The sequence below is a fragment of the Parus major genome, chromosome 2 (assembly GCF_001522545.3).
Source record: "Parus major isolate Abel chromosome 2, Parus_major1.1, whole genome shotgun sequence".
Classification (NCBI taxonomy): domain Eukaryota; kingdom Metazoa; phylum Chordata; class Aves; order Passeriformes; family Paridae; genus Parus; species Parus major.
Genome location: NC_031769.1, coordinates 109,361,659 through 109,379,562, shown reverse-complemented (window position 1 = coordinate 109,379,562; position 17,904 = coordinate 109,361,659). Strand labels below are relative to the sequence as shown.

General features: G+C 39.0%; 1 protein-coding gene across 3 annotated transcripts in view; it reads right to left on the bottom strand.

Annotated features, from left to right (window-relative positions):
* MAPRE2 (microtubule associated protein RP/EB family member 2) overlaps nucleotides 1-17,904 on the bottom strand; it is an 89,038-nt gene that overhangs the window by 24,049 nt on the left and 47,085 nt on the right. For 2 of the 3 annotated variants that reach the window (XM_015618296.2, XM_015618297.1), the window contains 2 exons: nucleotides 14,248-14,375; nucleotides 1,913-2,058 (listed from right to left, as the gene is read on the bottom strand). In XM_015618296.2, coding sequence (XP_015473782.1) covers nucleotides 1,913-2,058; nucleotides 14,248-14,375 — 274 coding nt within the window. Of the gene's footprint in view, nucleotides 1-1,912; nucleotides 2,059-14,247; nucleotides 14,376-16,552; nucleotides 16,576-17,904 lie in introns of those variants that run through there. The other variant, XM_033512250.1, reaches the window with a different exon arrangement.

Below are 17,904 nucleotides of genomic sequence, written 5' to 3'. Positions count from 1 at the left end.
CTGTCATATTTTAAAATATAAAATATTACATATATACACTTATTTAAAAAAAAAATCTACTAACTGCATCAACAAATAAATCTCTGCCATTGTTTTGTTCCTAAAAGAAAGGGTGAATTTGCAAGTGATCTTAAAAATGAAAACAAAACCCAATGAGACCCAGCCTTTGAAGCAGCAATGCAGTAGGTATAGGTAAGCCTTTATAGCTGTTGTTCCACAGAGATACTCCCTTATATCCCATGGGTACATCCCATGACGAACGACACTGTTCTGGGAGTAACACTATGTTCAGCCAACTAGGGATTTCTGGTTTTAATGCATGTGGTACAGCTTGATGCACTACAAACAAACAATTCTTCAAAAACTCCAGACAGATGTTCCTTGCTCTCTGTCCTACTGTTTGAACTACAAAACCCAGCAGCTTTTCCAAGACATGCTAGAATTCAAACCAACCTACATTTTGGTAGCACATGGTCATCATATGAACCAACCCTGAGGTTTTAACCTTGTAATTTTTTTCTGCTCCACATATAGCTATACACAGAACAGCTTGTGGACATGCAGAAGTTAACTTAAATGCCTTATAAAGTTCAAGTAAAACAAAGGAATGGCTATGAGGATGTCTCCATATTAATATCTTAGAAATTCTTCACAGACATGAAACCTCCAAAAAAGTGTCTTCAGCCAATATTACAGCACTGAAGGCTTCCAGACACTATGGGCAGACAGGGACTACAACTGCAGAGGAGCTTTGCTTAATTCATGCCACTGATTAGACAGCCAAGTTAGGTGGACCTAGTGCCTCTTGAATGTTATGAGTTTTCAGCTGGAAAAGGGTTTTCATTTTTTCTTCAGGATTAAGCCAACTGTACAGCATTTTATAAATCTATGATGCTTCTGCAAGAATTGACATTGCATTTTACATGTCTTTTTAGGTTATTCCATTTGTACCTTAACTCTGCATTAGAAAGGCATGATAAATTTGCTCTCTACAGGAAAACTGACAATTAGTCATTAGCATATTAGTCTTCCCAATGGCTCATTAGCAAATCACACTGTAAATAGAAGTGACCATAACATTTCATGAAAAAATGAGGGTTTTCCAGTTTTTCACAGAAGTCTTAAGGAACCCTCTGTTATGACTGTTTAAATTTCAGAATAAGGCAACACTAAAAACCAGGGCAGAATCTTAAAAAGATAAATCAGTAGTGCATCAGTGTCAAACTATAAGCACGATAACATAACCTCCAATATTAATTTTTATCAACAGAGTAATTTATATTGGTGAGTCTGTCAAACTCTCACATTCAAGTATAAACTAAATACCTTAAAGCTGAACAAGCATTTTCTCAGAGGCTTCCATTCTTAATTTTACAAGATCACATACGCTACCCAATCTATTAAATCACTGGGTAAATTATTCCAGCTTTTGAATAATTTAAATTCCCCAAACCCTGCTTTGGACAAGAAACATGGAATACTTATAGGAACAGCATATTTTCAAGTTGTTTTGTTGGAAATTCAGGAAACCAATAATTTTACTTATCAAAAAATAAAGATTCGCTGATGACAAGGAATTTCTGACACCTGGTGTTTTATCAAAGGGTCTCTGATATTAAGATATAATGAGTTAGATGGCACAACTCCTCAGCAGACATATGGGCTCAATTTTCAATTTGTACCTAAATGGAGCCAAATGCCAAACTTGTTCTTTCATGCCCAAATACCCTTTTTAGATGATGAAAGGTCAAGAACATTTTCATACACTACTCACAATTCCATTCTCCATCCAAAAGTTGAAAAAGCACATTTTCAAATATTTTGAAGTTTGTTTCCCTTATTTATTAATTTAACACAATTTATGTAACTTTTGAAACATGTAGTGATCAAAATACAAATACAGAATGCCTACCTTATCCACATTCATTCTTTTAAATGATGCCTGCAGAAGTTTGAAGTTGTGAATGTACTCGTGCTCCAGCTTCGCTTGAAACTTTACTTTCTTCAAGCTGATGCACCCTGGGAACAACATGTCCATGAACTGGCAGTAAGCTGCTCCTATAACAAGAGAATGCATTGACGTTAATCCAGATGCACCCAGCTAAGACCAAATGGTGTTTAATGCCATTAGCAGAAAGCATAAGCAGAAAGCAACAGTGCTGAGTAAGTCCCTGCTGTAATTCAGCCTAACACTATGCACCCAAGACCTGCTTATCTAATGTACATTGAGCAGTGACATGTTCAAGTGGTTCTTTTCCACTTGATCTGGATGCACGATGCACTGTTGTGCAGCATCCGAGAGGAATTGCCTCGATTAATGCAAAGTGAAATGGATGTTCTTGGAGTTCCTATACACAGCAGGACTGTCCATACAATGAGAAGATAACAGTGAAAATGAAAATCTCTTAATAAGCTTCCTCAATCCCCACAGTCCCCTGAATTCAAACAAGCCAGGATCATCTTTCTTCTGGTCCTTGTACCCACATGCCAAGCAAGTCCAATGCAATTATTTAAGATTATATTAATGATTAAAAAAAAAATTAATTGCAAGGCTTCAGCTTGTTAAAACACACTAGTCAGTTCCCACCCCTCTGCAATGAACATCCTTGCTGATTTTCACTTCCTGCATTAAAATGCATTAAAATGCATTAAAGGCATTTAAATAAGCAGACTAGCGTAGTCCACCCATAGCTTTCAAAGCTGGGCTGACAGCTTTAGTTCTCACTCAGAACAGTCAGGTTCCTAAGTTTAACTCTGAGAGCCCTCTGAACTTAAATAGAGGGTAGGGGCTTGCATGTACAACTAATCCAGAACAAAGAAGGAAGTATATGGGAAAATGTCTAACCAGCATCCTGAGGCTAGCTAATAGAGACACCATTTCTTGCATGCAGGGAACTTCCTCCTGTAGCATCATGCCACTGTCATTTGCAAAGCCTTTACTGCTGACACACTCAAGTGCTTAAAAATCAAGATTAAAATGTTTAAGGAAATCAAAGGAAAAGCAATTTTCTTTCTTCTTCAGAAGAGTTTTCTACAAAACACTTTATACTCAGCAAAGATTCAGTGATGTCCACAAAGGGCTGTAGAGGGTGCAGTCCCTCTGCTTGAGCATCAGGGCAGGGCAAAGTTTGCCCCATTACCCCTGACAAGTTTAATTTTACCTCTACAAAAAAGACTTTTGTGCTTTTAGCACACATCAGTTTTGACAATGAAATGTCCATATCTCACCTAAGAGTTCAGCCCACTATCAACAACAATTTTTTATCACAAATATTTCTGAGTGTTCACAGAGAAACCAAAGTAACAAAGCAGACACCTGGCTTGTCGAGTTTTACAGAAGAGTCAACAATAACTTGAACTTAAAGTCATTCATCTCCATGGGTATGCAGATGTTTTGACAGGACTGACTTCATGCATGAGATGGTTCTCATTCTCTGCACCCAGTCAGCCATCACATGAAGGGTTACTGAGATCATCACTTCCCAAACAGAAGAAGTGTTTAAGAGAAGAGTCAAAAAATATTCTTTAAAATACTAACACAAATTTTCTAAGGGATTTACCAAGATGCAGCTTTAGTGCTGAAAACCACTGTCATTTTAAAAAAGAATCTGTTCACATTGTCTAGCTTTGTGGGGAAAATGGTTGTTAAAAAACCTCATTTTCCAAGGACACCTTGTGCTTAGCTGTTTGCAATGGTCTTGATATGATTAGGAATCAAAGTAAAATATTCCCTAAAGGGAATGGCGCCTTCTGGCAAGTTACAAGCATCAGATGACAAATTTGCATCTTCTTACAGAAAACTTTATAAACACATTTATTCAAAACTCATCTCTAGCAAGAGAACTTGTAAATACATGGCAATAGAAAAAATACATTAGGGTTAAAAGCATAGATATACGGATAATTCACAGCTTGAGTACACTTATTATTGTTTAATTTAATGCAAAAGGATTATTATGCAATCATTTAATGTTATAAATTGAATTTGTTCCTAACTCTGTCCTTTCATCCTCCCCACACCCCAATTATAAGCTTTACTCTGATATCTAAGTAATTGCCTGGAGGCCCTAAAAATGCACTGCACAACCTTTCATCTAGATCCTTTTAGAAAACTAGAAGCCCAAAGTGTTCACATGAGATTTTTCTCCTGCTGCTGGTAATGCAAATTCCTTCTGCATGCCTTTAGACAGTCTCTCTCTAGTTAGGGTATTTCCTTGTGTTTTCTCTGCTGGCAGTTGTTTCTGTGCCTTTGCCAGCCAGGAGGTGGTCCTGGGTCTCCACAACACTCGAGGGCAGAAAACACTGGACTGCATCCACATGGCAGCACAGACCTGTTCTCTGACACAACTCTGGAGTGGCTGCTGGGCTGCCTCCCCAACAGGAGGATTTTATTGCACTGGCAAATACAGTTCATTAAAATACTCCTTCCTGAAGTACAGAGGCAACAAACAAACGTGGATGGAACTAAACACTGAACTACAAAGGGAGGAAATTTCTCCCAACTCCAAAAAGCCAGAGACCTGCCTACCACACCAATAGGAGAAAGTAAAATTACTATTACAGTCAACTGGGACTACCTGATTTTGGACATGGAGGTTATGTATGTGTTTAATATTATGTAGGTGTTTATTTATAATTTAAAATTTTACCCCCTAAAGCTTGTAGCTGTCAGATTACATTTAAATGGGAAGCACCAGTGCAATAGAATGGGGACACTACTGTCTACACTGCCCATGGCTGAGATTTCCTGGAGGCAGCAGACAGGGGAGCCCTACTCAAGTGATGTGAGATTGCAATGCCTTCATCTTACAGCCACAGCATATCTGTGTGGTGCTCTGCATATGGAACAGCACTTTAGGCCTATCCAAAGTACTACACTACTGATTTTTCAATGCAGGTACATGAGCAAGGAATTGTTTTAATGGAATACAAAGAAAACAACAGTAGAGATAATGACATTATGACTCACGACGTACCTCTTGCATAATTTACACAAACAAAAGAATTTTTATGCTACTGTATTTTATTCAGTATTAAAAAACTCCCCTGCATTTTCTGGAAAGAAAAAACCAAACTAAAAACCCCAACAATTCCCCCACACCCCTAAAAAAAACCCAAAACCAAACCTAAATCTTCTCAAATGTGTACAACAAAGTTGAAAACACACTACCAGAATAGGGCTCACAATAAATCTATCTTTCTGACTGAAAAACTTTTATATGCATAAACATGCACATACACACACACACAAAAAGGAATAATTTGACATCTACTCAAATGAAAGATGAAAAGTACAGCTGGTGGCAGTGCAAAAGAAGGATCAATGTTAAAAACCTCTAATCCTTTATTAGCTAACAAGCAATTTAGAATCACTGGCTAAAAATCCTTTTGTGTTTTGATCTAGAATATTGATGCAGCCATTATTTACAGAAGATATTCACGGGCCAGACTCTGAAATGAGCCTGCAAACATGGTTGTGCTGAAATCACCCCCAGCAGCTGCTATTTTTAGCCCCATTAGTGAGCAGAAAGAACCCGGCAGCATCAGGGCCTTGCAGGTGTTTCCTGGGCATCCCTGGCTTGGGGCAGAGCAGGCAGCAAGTGGAGGGAGGGCATTTCATCCACCAGGCTTGGGCAAGCAGCTGCCAGAGGAGGATAGGAGATGCTGGGGCAGAATTCAGACACAAGAGAATAAACTCAGAATTGAAAAGGTTATTTAAAGCTATTAAAGTTCAAGAATTTTGTCACATACAGCGGTAAAGCTGAAAATTACTAACAAATTTACAAAACCCAAGTATCTTACAGTACTTTCAGAGTTGAAGACAATCTTTCACTAGTCCCTTGCAGTAAGCAATGCTGAACTAATTTTAGTTTTTGTCCTGTATGTCTTCTTCCCTGCTTCTGTGCTTCTTTTCCAGACTGTCCATGCTGACTTAGAGCTTGCTTTGAAGCATATGCACTCTGCATTATTAGAGATCTTCAATTTTTCTCTTCTCCTTCACCATCTGGAGGCTGATGAATCCACAAATGCAAAGAAGTATTTTCTTGATTATCAAAAATACTTCTGCTCCTGACTATTTAAATCAAAAGGAAATTAAAGGAGGTAATGAAGACCAGAGAATCCTGTTTGCAACCAGTTTTTACCACTCAGTAAACTTTCTGGATTTCATATTACAGATCTGAAACCACGATTAAATGCTTGGTTTTCTTTAGCACTGATGTTTATATATTTATAAATTAAAAGGAAAACTTTATTTTCAAACTAACTGCTTTTAATATGCTGTAGTTAGAACTCATTATGCTAGTAAAATATTTAGTAGAAACACTATAAATATAAGCAGGTACTGCCAATATGTGTGTGCCCTACACAAATTAGGTCAATCCTTCACATCTAATGTCAAAAAACTGTCCCTCACTGCTCCTCCATGAATCCTTTCAGTGTGTGGAAGCAAGATCCCAAAAAACCATATAAAACCACACCAGCCAACATGGAAAACAAAGGCAAACAAGGGGCCCATGAAAAGACAGGGCCTTGGCAGGGGTGAAGCTGATTTCTTTTAATTCTGATACCCAAATCATAGCAAAAAGCTAAGTTCTACACTAGAAATTTGGTATTAGCTTTGTTCTAAAACTGCAGAGAAATCAAGTTTAAACCTTTTAACCAGGCCTCAGTTTGACTTTCACATGCAGTTTTTGAAAAGTTCCATTTGGGAAAGAGGCTGACTGCGCCTTTTTCTGTAACAAAATTAGTTTATTTGCTTTAATGAAACATTTAGACAATACAAAAACACATATCCAGTCATCCTAGATACAAACTCCTTCAAATTATTCATTTTATCCAAAGCTGCAACCACCTGATCATGCATTTGGAAAATACAGGATGATTTGTGTATGAATTAGTCATCAGTAGTTCAGTTCACTGTGTTTGCTTGATGGAAAGCTGCACACGCCCCACATTGCTGTTGCTGGGACGACAGCAGCCATGAAGAAAAAGCAGTGACTTGCAAGGAGCACGTGTGACTTAACAGTTTTGGTAAGAAAGGGAGAGAAAAACCAAGAAATGCCAGCAATCATTGTTTGCAGTACAGCACTTAGGGCTGGTGTTTTACCTTAGGCTTTCTAGAATTGCGTCCTCAGCAATGATGTTTAGGTAAGCACACAGCAGTAGGTTTTCAACTCAGATATCAGAGTATAGATTTTCATTTACATTTCAAATATAGGCTCTGGTATGCCATCCAAAGGTTTGTTGTTTTTTTTAACTGGGCAATGAAGCTGGTGAAGAGCCTGAAGCACAACTCTCATGAGGAGCAGCTGCTGGAGCTGGGGTTATTTAGCCTGAAGAAAATGAGGCTTGCAGGGGAACCTTCTTGTTGTCTGCAAATACCTGAAAGGAGGCTGTAGCCAGGTGAGGGTCAGTCTCTTCTCCCAAGCAACATGCAATAGAACAAAAGGCAACAACCTCAAGTTGTGTCAGGGGAGGTTTAGATTGGCTCTCAAAAAAAATTTCTTCCCAGAGACAGCTGTCAAGCATTGGAACAGGCTGGCCAGGAAAGTGGTGGAGTCACCATCCCTTGGGGGTATTTAAAAGTCATGTAGATGTGGCTCTTAGTGACATGGTTTAGTGGTGGACTTGGCAGTTGGACTCCATGAATTGTAGTTTTTTCCAACATAAATCATTCTAAGATTCCATGTCTGTGAGCATAATGTAGTGTTACATACAACCACGTGTTTAACAAACAGAACACTTTATCTTGAGTGCTCCACTGGAGAGACCATGGTCTTCAAACTCCTATTTGCATTTCCAGCAGCACCTATATGACCTACTATGTAGGTCAACATAATTTTACTTCTCCAGTCAGCACACCCTCCCCCCAGTCCCCACACCTTCACCATGATTTAAGAAGTTTCAGCCCATTTCTCAGTGAATGTTCAAGAACACATCAATTTACCACCTACTTAGCTGTAGAGAAGCAAGTTTTTATGGGGTTGTGCATCAGTGAAGCACTCTGGCCTATCTTCACTCTTCCCAGTAACAGTCCTGGAAGAGCACTTAAAAAGTCCTAAAAGTGATGCAGATTAGAGTGCAGCCCTGTCCTTCTGCTCACAGTTGCATGAGCACAGTTGCCTCAGAGAGGGCAGAGTGAGTGCCTGCATACAGATGGGAGCTCAAAAAAGCAGTGCTGCCACCACAGGAAAAAGCCTTAAAGAGCTGAGAACTCCTTCCAGCCTTACCAACAGCCCCCGAGATAAAATGCACCTAAATAACATCTGCTTCCAAAAGTCCTGTTCCACACAGGTAGGGCAAGTGTGTGACATAATCCAGAATATCCACAGATCATTTTACATAGTGGATATTGGAGGGAGGTTTCCCACGTGTTAACTTGTATTCTCCTTTTCTTAAATATGTAAATCATTAAGCTGCTCATAAATTATACACAACAGAGTTTTTAATACTTAAATTTTTGGCAATAATTTATTTTGGAATTCATTAATTTTTAAACGGGAAGATCAGAACAATTTCAGAAAACACAGTTCCCATTTAACTTAAAATAGCTGTGTAGCTCATCGTGCCTAAAAAAAGTACCACACAAAATCTAACAAGCTCTTTAAACCAGAGGGAAATCAAGCAACTCACTGCAAGTGGCATGAGTAATTAAATAATCATTTTTTTAAAAGTAAAAACCTTGTTCAAGTTCTATTCCTCCTGAATTCTTAATGAGTGACATTTAAAAAAATAAATTATTGTCTGGGAATCTCATGATACTGCTTTTCAAGCTTTCTCAGAGAGTTTTGGAAATGATTTAAATCCAATCATTAACATTCATTGTATCCTTCTAATCCTAAATATCATATGGAAGACATTAGAGAGTCATTGACACTGAGTATGCTCTGTGTTGCATGACCTCAGGACAACATGCCAGTTCCTTGAAACATGCCTCGGTTACAGAGTGCAAATGGGATCAAGCCATGTTTTAATCATGTTCCCAAGTTGTGCTAGAGACCCAGCCTCTGCAAGGCTGCCAGCAGGGAAAAAACCAAAACCACCAATGTGGAAACATGCTTTGGCTTCTCAGACATACTGGGCTGTAGAGGAATGCTGGCACCAAGCACTCCAACAGGGTCCTATAATGCAGATTTTAGTAATAAGCATGTAGGAAGCTAGAGGTTAATATAGGCATTGAGCAAAATAAACCTTCTGAGTGAGACATGAAAACACAAATCCTACTCAGCTAACCCCCAGAATAAACCATGTTTGTGTGTACATTTACACAGCTGACTTTCTAACAAAATAGCCCTGCTCACCATTTCTCTGTCTGGCCAATACCCTTCTCCAGCTCCCCCAACCCTTCTCTGGCATGATGGAGAGGAGCTGGCTCCCTTGGAGCAGCTGTGCTTGGCATGCTGCTCCCTGCTGCTGCCCAGGGTCCTGAGGCTGAGGGGCTGGAGACACGACAGCTGCCCTACAAATGGGAACTGCCCTGCCAAGGGGCCGGGGTGCAGTACTCAGTCTCTGGAAGCTGGACACCACAGACACCCTCCACAAGCCAGAACGATCCTCCTCCCTCACACAGCACCAGTCACAGGGGATAACAGCCCACAGTGAAGTTTTCCTCCAAATCCCGAGCCAGAAAGGTGACACAAAGTCAAACAGAGAATAACATCTGCCCTATTGTCACACCTGCTCTTCTCCAACACCAGGGAGGTGGAGTGCCAACAAAATGTATATATAAAGGGACTACGTATCTCCACAGCAGGAACACCAACTGAGATATGGTACAGAAGTCACCACATGAAAAATTCCCTCTGGCAACACCCAGGGCACCTATAGAGAAAGAGTCTAAAATTTGAAAATGCCAAACCACATGCTTTCTTTATAATACGGCCATTTATTAAAAGCAAGGAAAAAACAACCCTGCATTCAGTCCTTGATCCTTGGGTACAAATCCTCAAAGACAGAAGGTCTGTATGCACTGGGGGCCAGACAATTTGCAAGTTTACAATTCTACAGAGAATTTTCAAATGCACAGTGTGGGGACAGTCTGTATCTCCTTAATCTCATGGGATCACAGAAGTATAGCTATGTCAAAAAGTATACCTTGCTCCAGGCCACCTTTTCTTTTCTATCCATCTACTATTTCCTTGACATTATATAGCTTGTAGACATTGTGTTGTTTCTTTTTAATTCATATCTAAGCCTTCTACAGTCTCCTGCCTGACTCTTATTTTGAATATACTCTCATGTAACACTCTAACAGTCATGAAAAGCCCTGCAACACATACACTTGGTATTCCTTAGAGATGAAAAACAGCCTTGGTAAAGAAAATTCAGTTATAAGATGCTTAGTCAGAATTCTTTCTAAGAAGCCACTGTGTATTCTTTAAAAAAAAAGCATGACTCCTAAAAAACAACTGATGTCATACTTCAAATGAAACTCTTGTTCCCCAAACCTATGGGTTTTGCACTTGGGATCCTACAGCATTACATCCTCTCAATTGTTCTCTATTATATTTCATCAATGTATCAAATTAAGTGCTTGCTCTCTCTAATGCCAATCTAAAGAGAACGCTCTATGCCTTCTATTAAAACCATGGTTTATAAATTTCATGCTCAGGTAAAACAACTTTGCAGGAAATCAAACCCAGAGTCCAAAAACTGACAATATGACACGTGTCTAAAGCAAAAAGAATTGTACTGAGATGGTTGGAGAGATTTTCCCTGTTTAGCTGTCAAAACTAAATTACCAGAGGAGCTGCAGACTGAATTAAGACTCTCCAGGGCTGCACCCATCCATAACCTGGCTTTCTTGGCACATCACTACAACAGCAGGCATTCAGAAAGCTCAGGGGACACTGCACTTTGCTCGGCCTACTTAGCAGAGAAAAAACCACATCTAAGGCTCCCAAGGAATACAAATACTTTATGACTAAGCCAGCCTCTTCCTTTGCTGCTCCTCATCCTAGCAGCTCTGTTCCTCTAAGTGGAAATTGAGAAACAGGCTGGTATTGCTACAGTATGTCTATTATCAAAGCTACTTCTCCACAGCAGTGAGGAAAAGGAGGTCTGACTGCTTTTTCTGTCATTGTAACTACTGTCACATTAAGCTTCAGATATGTTCTGAATAAAACCTTTAGTAAAGGCGGAATATCACATTATTCCTCCTTGCTTAAGCTCTGAATGTCAAAAATTATTGTTAGGTTGGATGCAAAATGTGGGCACAAGTGAGGTCTCACAGCTAGGTGCTGAACACAAGCATATGCCATATCTAGGTTGCTCCTACGTCCTAAAAGTAACCCCTTTGAGCTTTCAATTCAGATATAACATCCCCCCTGCTTTCCCTCTCCCACTTTTTTTGGCCACGCATTTAGCTTTTTCTGGCATTTTGATTGCTCCTTATTAGCAAAAATGAACAAGAACTGAATAGTCATAAAACAGCATGACTGATCTTAATGCTTTTTTCTAAAAAAGAAGAAAATGTCCATACAATTTTACAGTAGGTTATAAAAATTCAGTTACAGCAGCTCTGCAGATCCCTGTTAATGCTATGAAATGCTTCATAGCTGTAAAGAGTTTCCCACATATTCCTTCCCTTTGAAGTTCTGGAGAAATGCTCATATTTTATGGTAACAAGCATTAATCTGCATGAAAGCTGCCAATGGTTCAAGGGAGGTCAGCCAAAGAATGCCAGAATGAATAAGTTAGACTGGCCATTCTCAAACTGCAGTCCATACCATGCTTACTTGCTGGTGTTCTGCTTGCTAGTTGGCTCACCATTTGTGCTACTGTTCCCTTAGTTTCCCTCTTGAAAGCTACACCAGAAATAGGTGAAATAAAATATATGTACATTAAATAAATTGCTTTGACTTCACACAGTAACTGTATCAAATGCAGAAAGATTCCCAAACCATCTGTCTTCAATCCCTACACATGGATGCCTTGCACATGAGAAATGGACTATGCAATCTCAAACGGGAAGGACCTATTAAGACTAAGATTACTGTGCTCCAGTGTCTGCAATAACCTATCAGTGTTTATACTCATCAGTTCAGAGAGTAAAGTCCTCCCAAACACAGGAAGCACTGTGCTAGAATGCTTCTTTAGATAAGGAACTATTAAACCCCCTTGTAAAACACGTGAATGTAAAAACAGGAGTGTGTAAGCATCAAGTTCAACTAGCAAACCAAATGGGGAAATTCAAATCAACAGCTTTCACCCATAAAGACAAGAATGTAAAAGCATCAGGTAACAAAAACAATCAATACAATCCAGGAAATTCTGAAGGAAGAAAAGATTTAATTTTGTACAGAACAGAGTAAGAGCTGTAATGAAACAACCCTTTTTCAGTTCTTCCCTTGAGGTGTGTCCCAAAATCCTCACTGTAGGTCACAAAAGAAGTTGTATAAGAAGCTGAAGTATTGAAATGGGACAGTGGATTTGTGACAGTTCCCATGCTTTTCCCCTCCTTGCCCCACCCAGCTGAAGTCTCTCTATCTGATCTTCTTACATAACTTTAACTCATGCTATTCTGCTTAGTCAATATTTTCTTAGATCACTTCTCCCTTTTTTTCAGAAAGGGTTTTGGTAAGTTTTTTATGTCTTAGGTTTTTATTTTTTTGGTTGGATGGGTTTTTTGTGTAAGCCCACACACATTTAACTTGATTGAGAACTCACTTCAAAAGCTTCCTTTCAACTATTTATGAGCATTTAAATAGCTACACAGGAACAAGTCAACAACTTGTCTCCTATGCTTCCTGTTACAAACAATAGCAAACTTTGGGTATTTTGGGATGCAAACCTCCATTTTCTTCTGTTTCTATCTCCTTCTTTGTGTGCACATGTGTATCTATCTATCTATAGCTACTCCCTGTGTGAATTCTCTCTTTATATATACTGAAATACAATACTTAGGCTAACTTCCTGATATACAAATATAACAACAGCTGGAGAGACAGAGATAACACCTCAATTTCAAGTTTAATAACAGTTAAAAAAATATTTCCCATGGTCTATGTCTTTAGTTGTTCAGTTTATATCAGCTGCTTGCATTGACTGTATCCTGCACTTTTTCAGCCTCATTTTTATGGTCACTGTGCAAGGCTGCAAGTCTGGAATTCCACTTCTGCAGCTGAAAATTGCTTTCTTAAATTTTGAAGAATAGGCTATGAGACTATCAACCTCAAAGGATTATTTGTATCTTCCAGGGAACATCTCTGAGACAGAGAATTTACCCAGAATGGTAGGTAAGATCAAATATATGAATATAAGACCCTATTTATTCATTTCATCTGGACCAAAAAATAGCTGAAATCTGTTCATGGTTCCTCTTCCATGTGCTTTGAGCACTGTCTTCATAAGATAAGATAATATCTTCATAAGATATTCCCAGAATGTTAGTTGTCTGGAAGTAGCAATCTAAGTTAGATTTCCTCCTCCACAAACAAACTGCTCCTCCACCAGACACCTCCAAATTTAAAAATCACAGTAGGAAATCAGAAAGAAATCATTCCCCAGGGGTATGTATATTCACAGTGAAACATCAACCTTTTTCTGTGTCATTTCTAGCCATCATCTAGTTACAGACCCTGTTGTTGAACACCTATGCTCTAGTTGCAACTCTTAACCAAAATGTCTGAAATATTCAAACTATTACCCTTTTTTCAGGGCTCATTACCAAATATACTTACAGCAATAACTCAGATTTAAAGAGAAACAGGCAGATTTTGACAAAGTTCTAAAGCCCTCACAGCAGCTAAAGGCTCATTTCCTCAAATCCATGTTTTTTCTTCAGTCACACTTGTGTTTTTTTCCTTGCAAACACCAGAAGGGATTTGAGAAATCTCATCAGGAAGGAAAAGGAGCTGGAGAATTTTGTTCATCTGGGGTGTAGGTTCTCTATTTGTCTATTTCTCAGTTATGTCCACTCTCCATTTGAAAAGATACTACCCCAGTGGCTTTAAAACACTAAAACTTATCACTGTATTCTTTACTTACTTAGCCAACCTTTTTATTACTTCTATGTATCTCCTGCTACATTTGTCCCATTCACCTCTGCCTTTGTTATGTTTTGCCAAGGTACCTTATCTTCCCATGATTAACACAAATGCAAAAATGCTTCCTGTGCACATACATCAGTGTCTTTTTTCAGAGTAACTGGTTTATGTCAAAGTGAAAAGTTATCTATTTTCAACAAATCAGACTTTTAAAGTGGTTTTAAAATAAACATTTGTAGAGCATACTGTGCTTTCTTACCTGAACAGAGTTGTTCAACTTTTGTGTAGTTTAAAGCTAATATATCATTAACCCATGCAATGATGTCATGTCTGCTCATAGTCTCCTGGGTTATAGAGGTAGAGTACACGTTGACCGCCATTCCCCAACTAGAAAAAAAAAGAGAGACAAAAATTTTTTTGACATTTTGGTAACTGTTTCCTGAATACAATGAATATATCCTTCCTGTTCAAAACAGGGAAAGAAAACTCAAAACCCTCTCTTATTTACTGAAAGAGAAGGCATAATTTTTATTCTTTGATGATGCATAACCTCTCCAATGTCCTCTTGGAATCTATGAACATATTTCTCTGGCTGTCACTGTGAACTTAAAGAACATATAAACCTACAGTACTCTGCTTCATGCCAATAAGGTATGAAGAAAACCAGAATCAGACCTAAAGATAGATAGACAGGATGAGAGACCCGAGATTTTTGTCACATTGTGCTGACCAATACAGTGATTCGACATCTGTCAGTTTTTTGCCACTGCAGGATGATCAGGTTCCCTAAACCAACATTTAATTTTAGATAACTTCCAAATGATGAAGTAGCTGTTCTACTTAATGAAATACTGATTTCTTACTGGGACAGGGCCCTTTTGGATCATTAATTCAGTTCCTAACAGTCACAGAGTGAATATCAGATAATCTCTGTTACCAATGTACCAATGTCTATCCTGAAAGCAGCTGAGATTTGCACCCCCAACTGTCTGGTTGGAAAGCTGCCATTGAGCCCGATTCTTATAAAACATAAGGAACATTTCCTCTCAGCTTAAACCCATTTGTTCTTCTGCCAACATTATCCTCCAGCTCTAATGGCCTTTTCTTCCCCAGAACAGATTTCCTAATGCTTTAGAGACAGCACTCACTGTCTGTCCCAATGCCCAGGTAGTCCAGATTAAACAAATCAATGTGAGTCTCTTACATCAAGTCAGACATTCACTGACTGGTCATGCCAGCAGTCCTCCTTGAACAGTCAGCTTCAAACAGTGTTCAGATAACATTTCACTGAGACCTTGGTAAATGGCACTCTGTGCTTGAAGTTTTCACAGCTACATCACCTTAGACAGATTCTTCTAGTTAGCAAAGGTCCCTTCCTGGAAGCTGGCAATTCATAGTAGCTTTTATCATGTTCCCAGGTACACAGACCAGAAACACATACTACTGAACTTTGCTCCCTGTTATCCTACCCTAATCACATCTTTCTGTTGCAAGAGGTTGCAAAGAGAAAAGATGAGCACACTCAAGTTTATCTCATCTGTAGTTTCAAAGAGCAGAATCAAGTTCATGGAGAGAGTAAGTCATTTTCCCAAGAGTAATGGACTTCAGAAAGTCCACTAGGAGCAATCCAAGTATGAGGTGTCTCAGAAATGACCAAAGTGTCAAAGTTGAATGCTTTTTCTTAGTTTGCTAGGGACTGCACACCTTCATCTCTACTGGCACCCTGTAGCTAACACTTCTCAGTGTAGCTTTGGTGCCACTTCTGCCACCTCAGTGCTGGACCTCAATTTTCTCAGTCAGTGCAAGAGAGCAGGATCCGAGGTCTGCATGGACCATTTCCATTGAGAATTTGCAGTGATGTAAACCTTTGAAACCTGATAGACAATTCTGCAGGGAGCACAAAGACTGCACATCAACTCCACCCACAGTTACGTGTGCTAACTAGGTGGGGCAAGCTAGGTAAAATGTGTGGGAAAAACCTACCAGCACACTACTTGACTTGGTAACATGTAAGTGTATAAGTACATAATACATAAAAAAAATTAAAAAAATAAATAAATACTAAAAAAATATTGCAAAGTTCAAAATACAGGTCACTTTCTAGGAAACAAATCTCACAAACAGAAGGTTGTTCACGTTGTTCCCATCTACTGGCATTAAGATGCAAGACATAAAATCCTCAAATTTTCTTTATGAGGAATTAAAGAAAAGAGAGAGAGAGAGAGAGAGAAAATAGGGACGAAAAATTCATGCTCCAATAGTCAGACAACCACTGCCAGAAATTCATTGCAAACCAGGCTGCCTCCCTACCCACTTCTGTACAGGCAGCTCTGGAGCACGGAAGAAAGCAGCCTGTGCTCAGTCTGCTCTGTTCTTCCCGCAGGCTCACATGCAGCACAGCCAGTTGTGTGAACACAGCCCTGTATTCACTGTAAGAGTTAGCAAAGGTCGCTTTCTTGGCATGCACTAAGTGCTTGGATTGAATCAAGTGCTAGGAACAAAGTTTTAGAAACAGGGAGTGTCCTTTTAAAACTACACCACAATGGCTAACCATTAAAGCTTACCTTCAACATCAGGGTGGAAGGCACTGAGCAGGCAAAGAACCCCTTTGATACTAATGGCATCTGAAGTTTGAAACACATGGGTTTTATATTATTATTTTTAGCCTTTTTTATATAGATAAAAAACTAACAGAAAGACACTATCGCTGTCACTATTAAACTAACATGTTAAATATTGTATGTAAGATCAGTTGGAATAACAGCTTAGTAATGAATTAAATATTCACTTAGAATTAAGAATAGTGAGCTTAATAATAATACAAAGGAGTCCACTGAATTCTACAGCAACTAAAGATATTTAGAAGAGAACATTTGAAATAAAGCTACTCTGATCTGTAATTGCCACTACCTCAAGAACATTTTAATTGGCCTCTGAGGCCAGGTAGAGCTCAGAAAAAAACATCAGCTACCACTAGTGAAAAGGGAAAGTTCACTTTGTTAAAAAGATCAAGAAAATATACACACACAGAAAGGAAGCAGAACTTCCTTCATCACCTTTTTCCACAAAGAACTGTAAAGAGAAATACCCATCCTTCTGCAACCCACAGGGGAGCAAACAACTTCCTCTGCTGCATTGCATGGGGTGCGGAATTGTACTGCAGGAAACTGAGTAAATGAATAACCTTGAGTTTTACAATGCTACCCTGAAGGATACCTGTAATACAACTTATGCTGCATCTGCAAACTAATTATTATGGTCTAAGGGTCAAACAAATGTTCAGACTATTTACTAGAGGCAAGTTCAAGCTATTAGAGACAATAGCTTCAGACTTGTACACAAATGCACACAACAGTGTGTGAGTACAGTTGTCAGCAAAGGCAAAATGAATCAGAATTTCTGTGAAAAAGCTCAGTAACATGCCCCTGCCATTCATTCTTAAGTGTTTTGTCAGCATATATGTCAATATTCCACAGCTGCTTCTCTTGAAAGAGTTCACCCTGTCTTTGCATCTCTTGTTCCACACCCTCCTACTGGTTATGTTCTAAATACACTCAGCTGGGAAAACTTTCCTTTACAGTAAGCAAGTTCTACTTTCATGCTCAGATACACACATATCCTGTTTGCCACACAGAGAGACCTCAAACAAAACAAAAAAGGAAAAAAACAAAGAACAAGCAGGTGTAGGTAGTGCAGCTACCATGCTCAGCAACATTCAAGGATCTCTGTGCTCAACATCTACAGCTGGGCTGGGGTTTTCTGCAGGACTCAGTTCCCGAAGTGCTAAAGTACCTTGAAAAATGTGACCCATCTTCAAAACACATTAATAAACATGTGTAAGGTGATGCAAGAGAACAGCTGGACAAGTGGAGACACACAGGCCATACTCTGAATAGCCAAGTAGCTAACAAGTTGA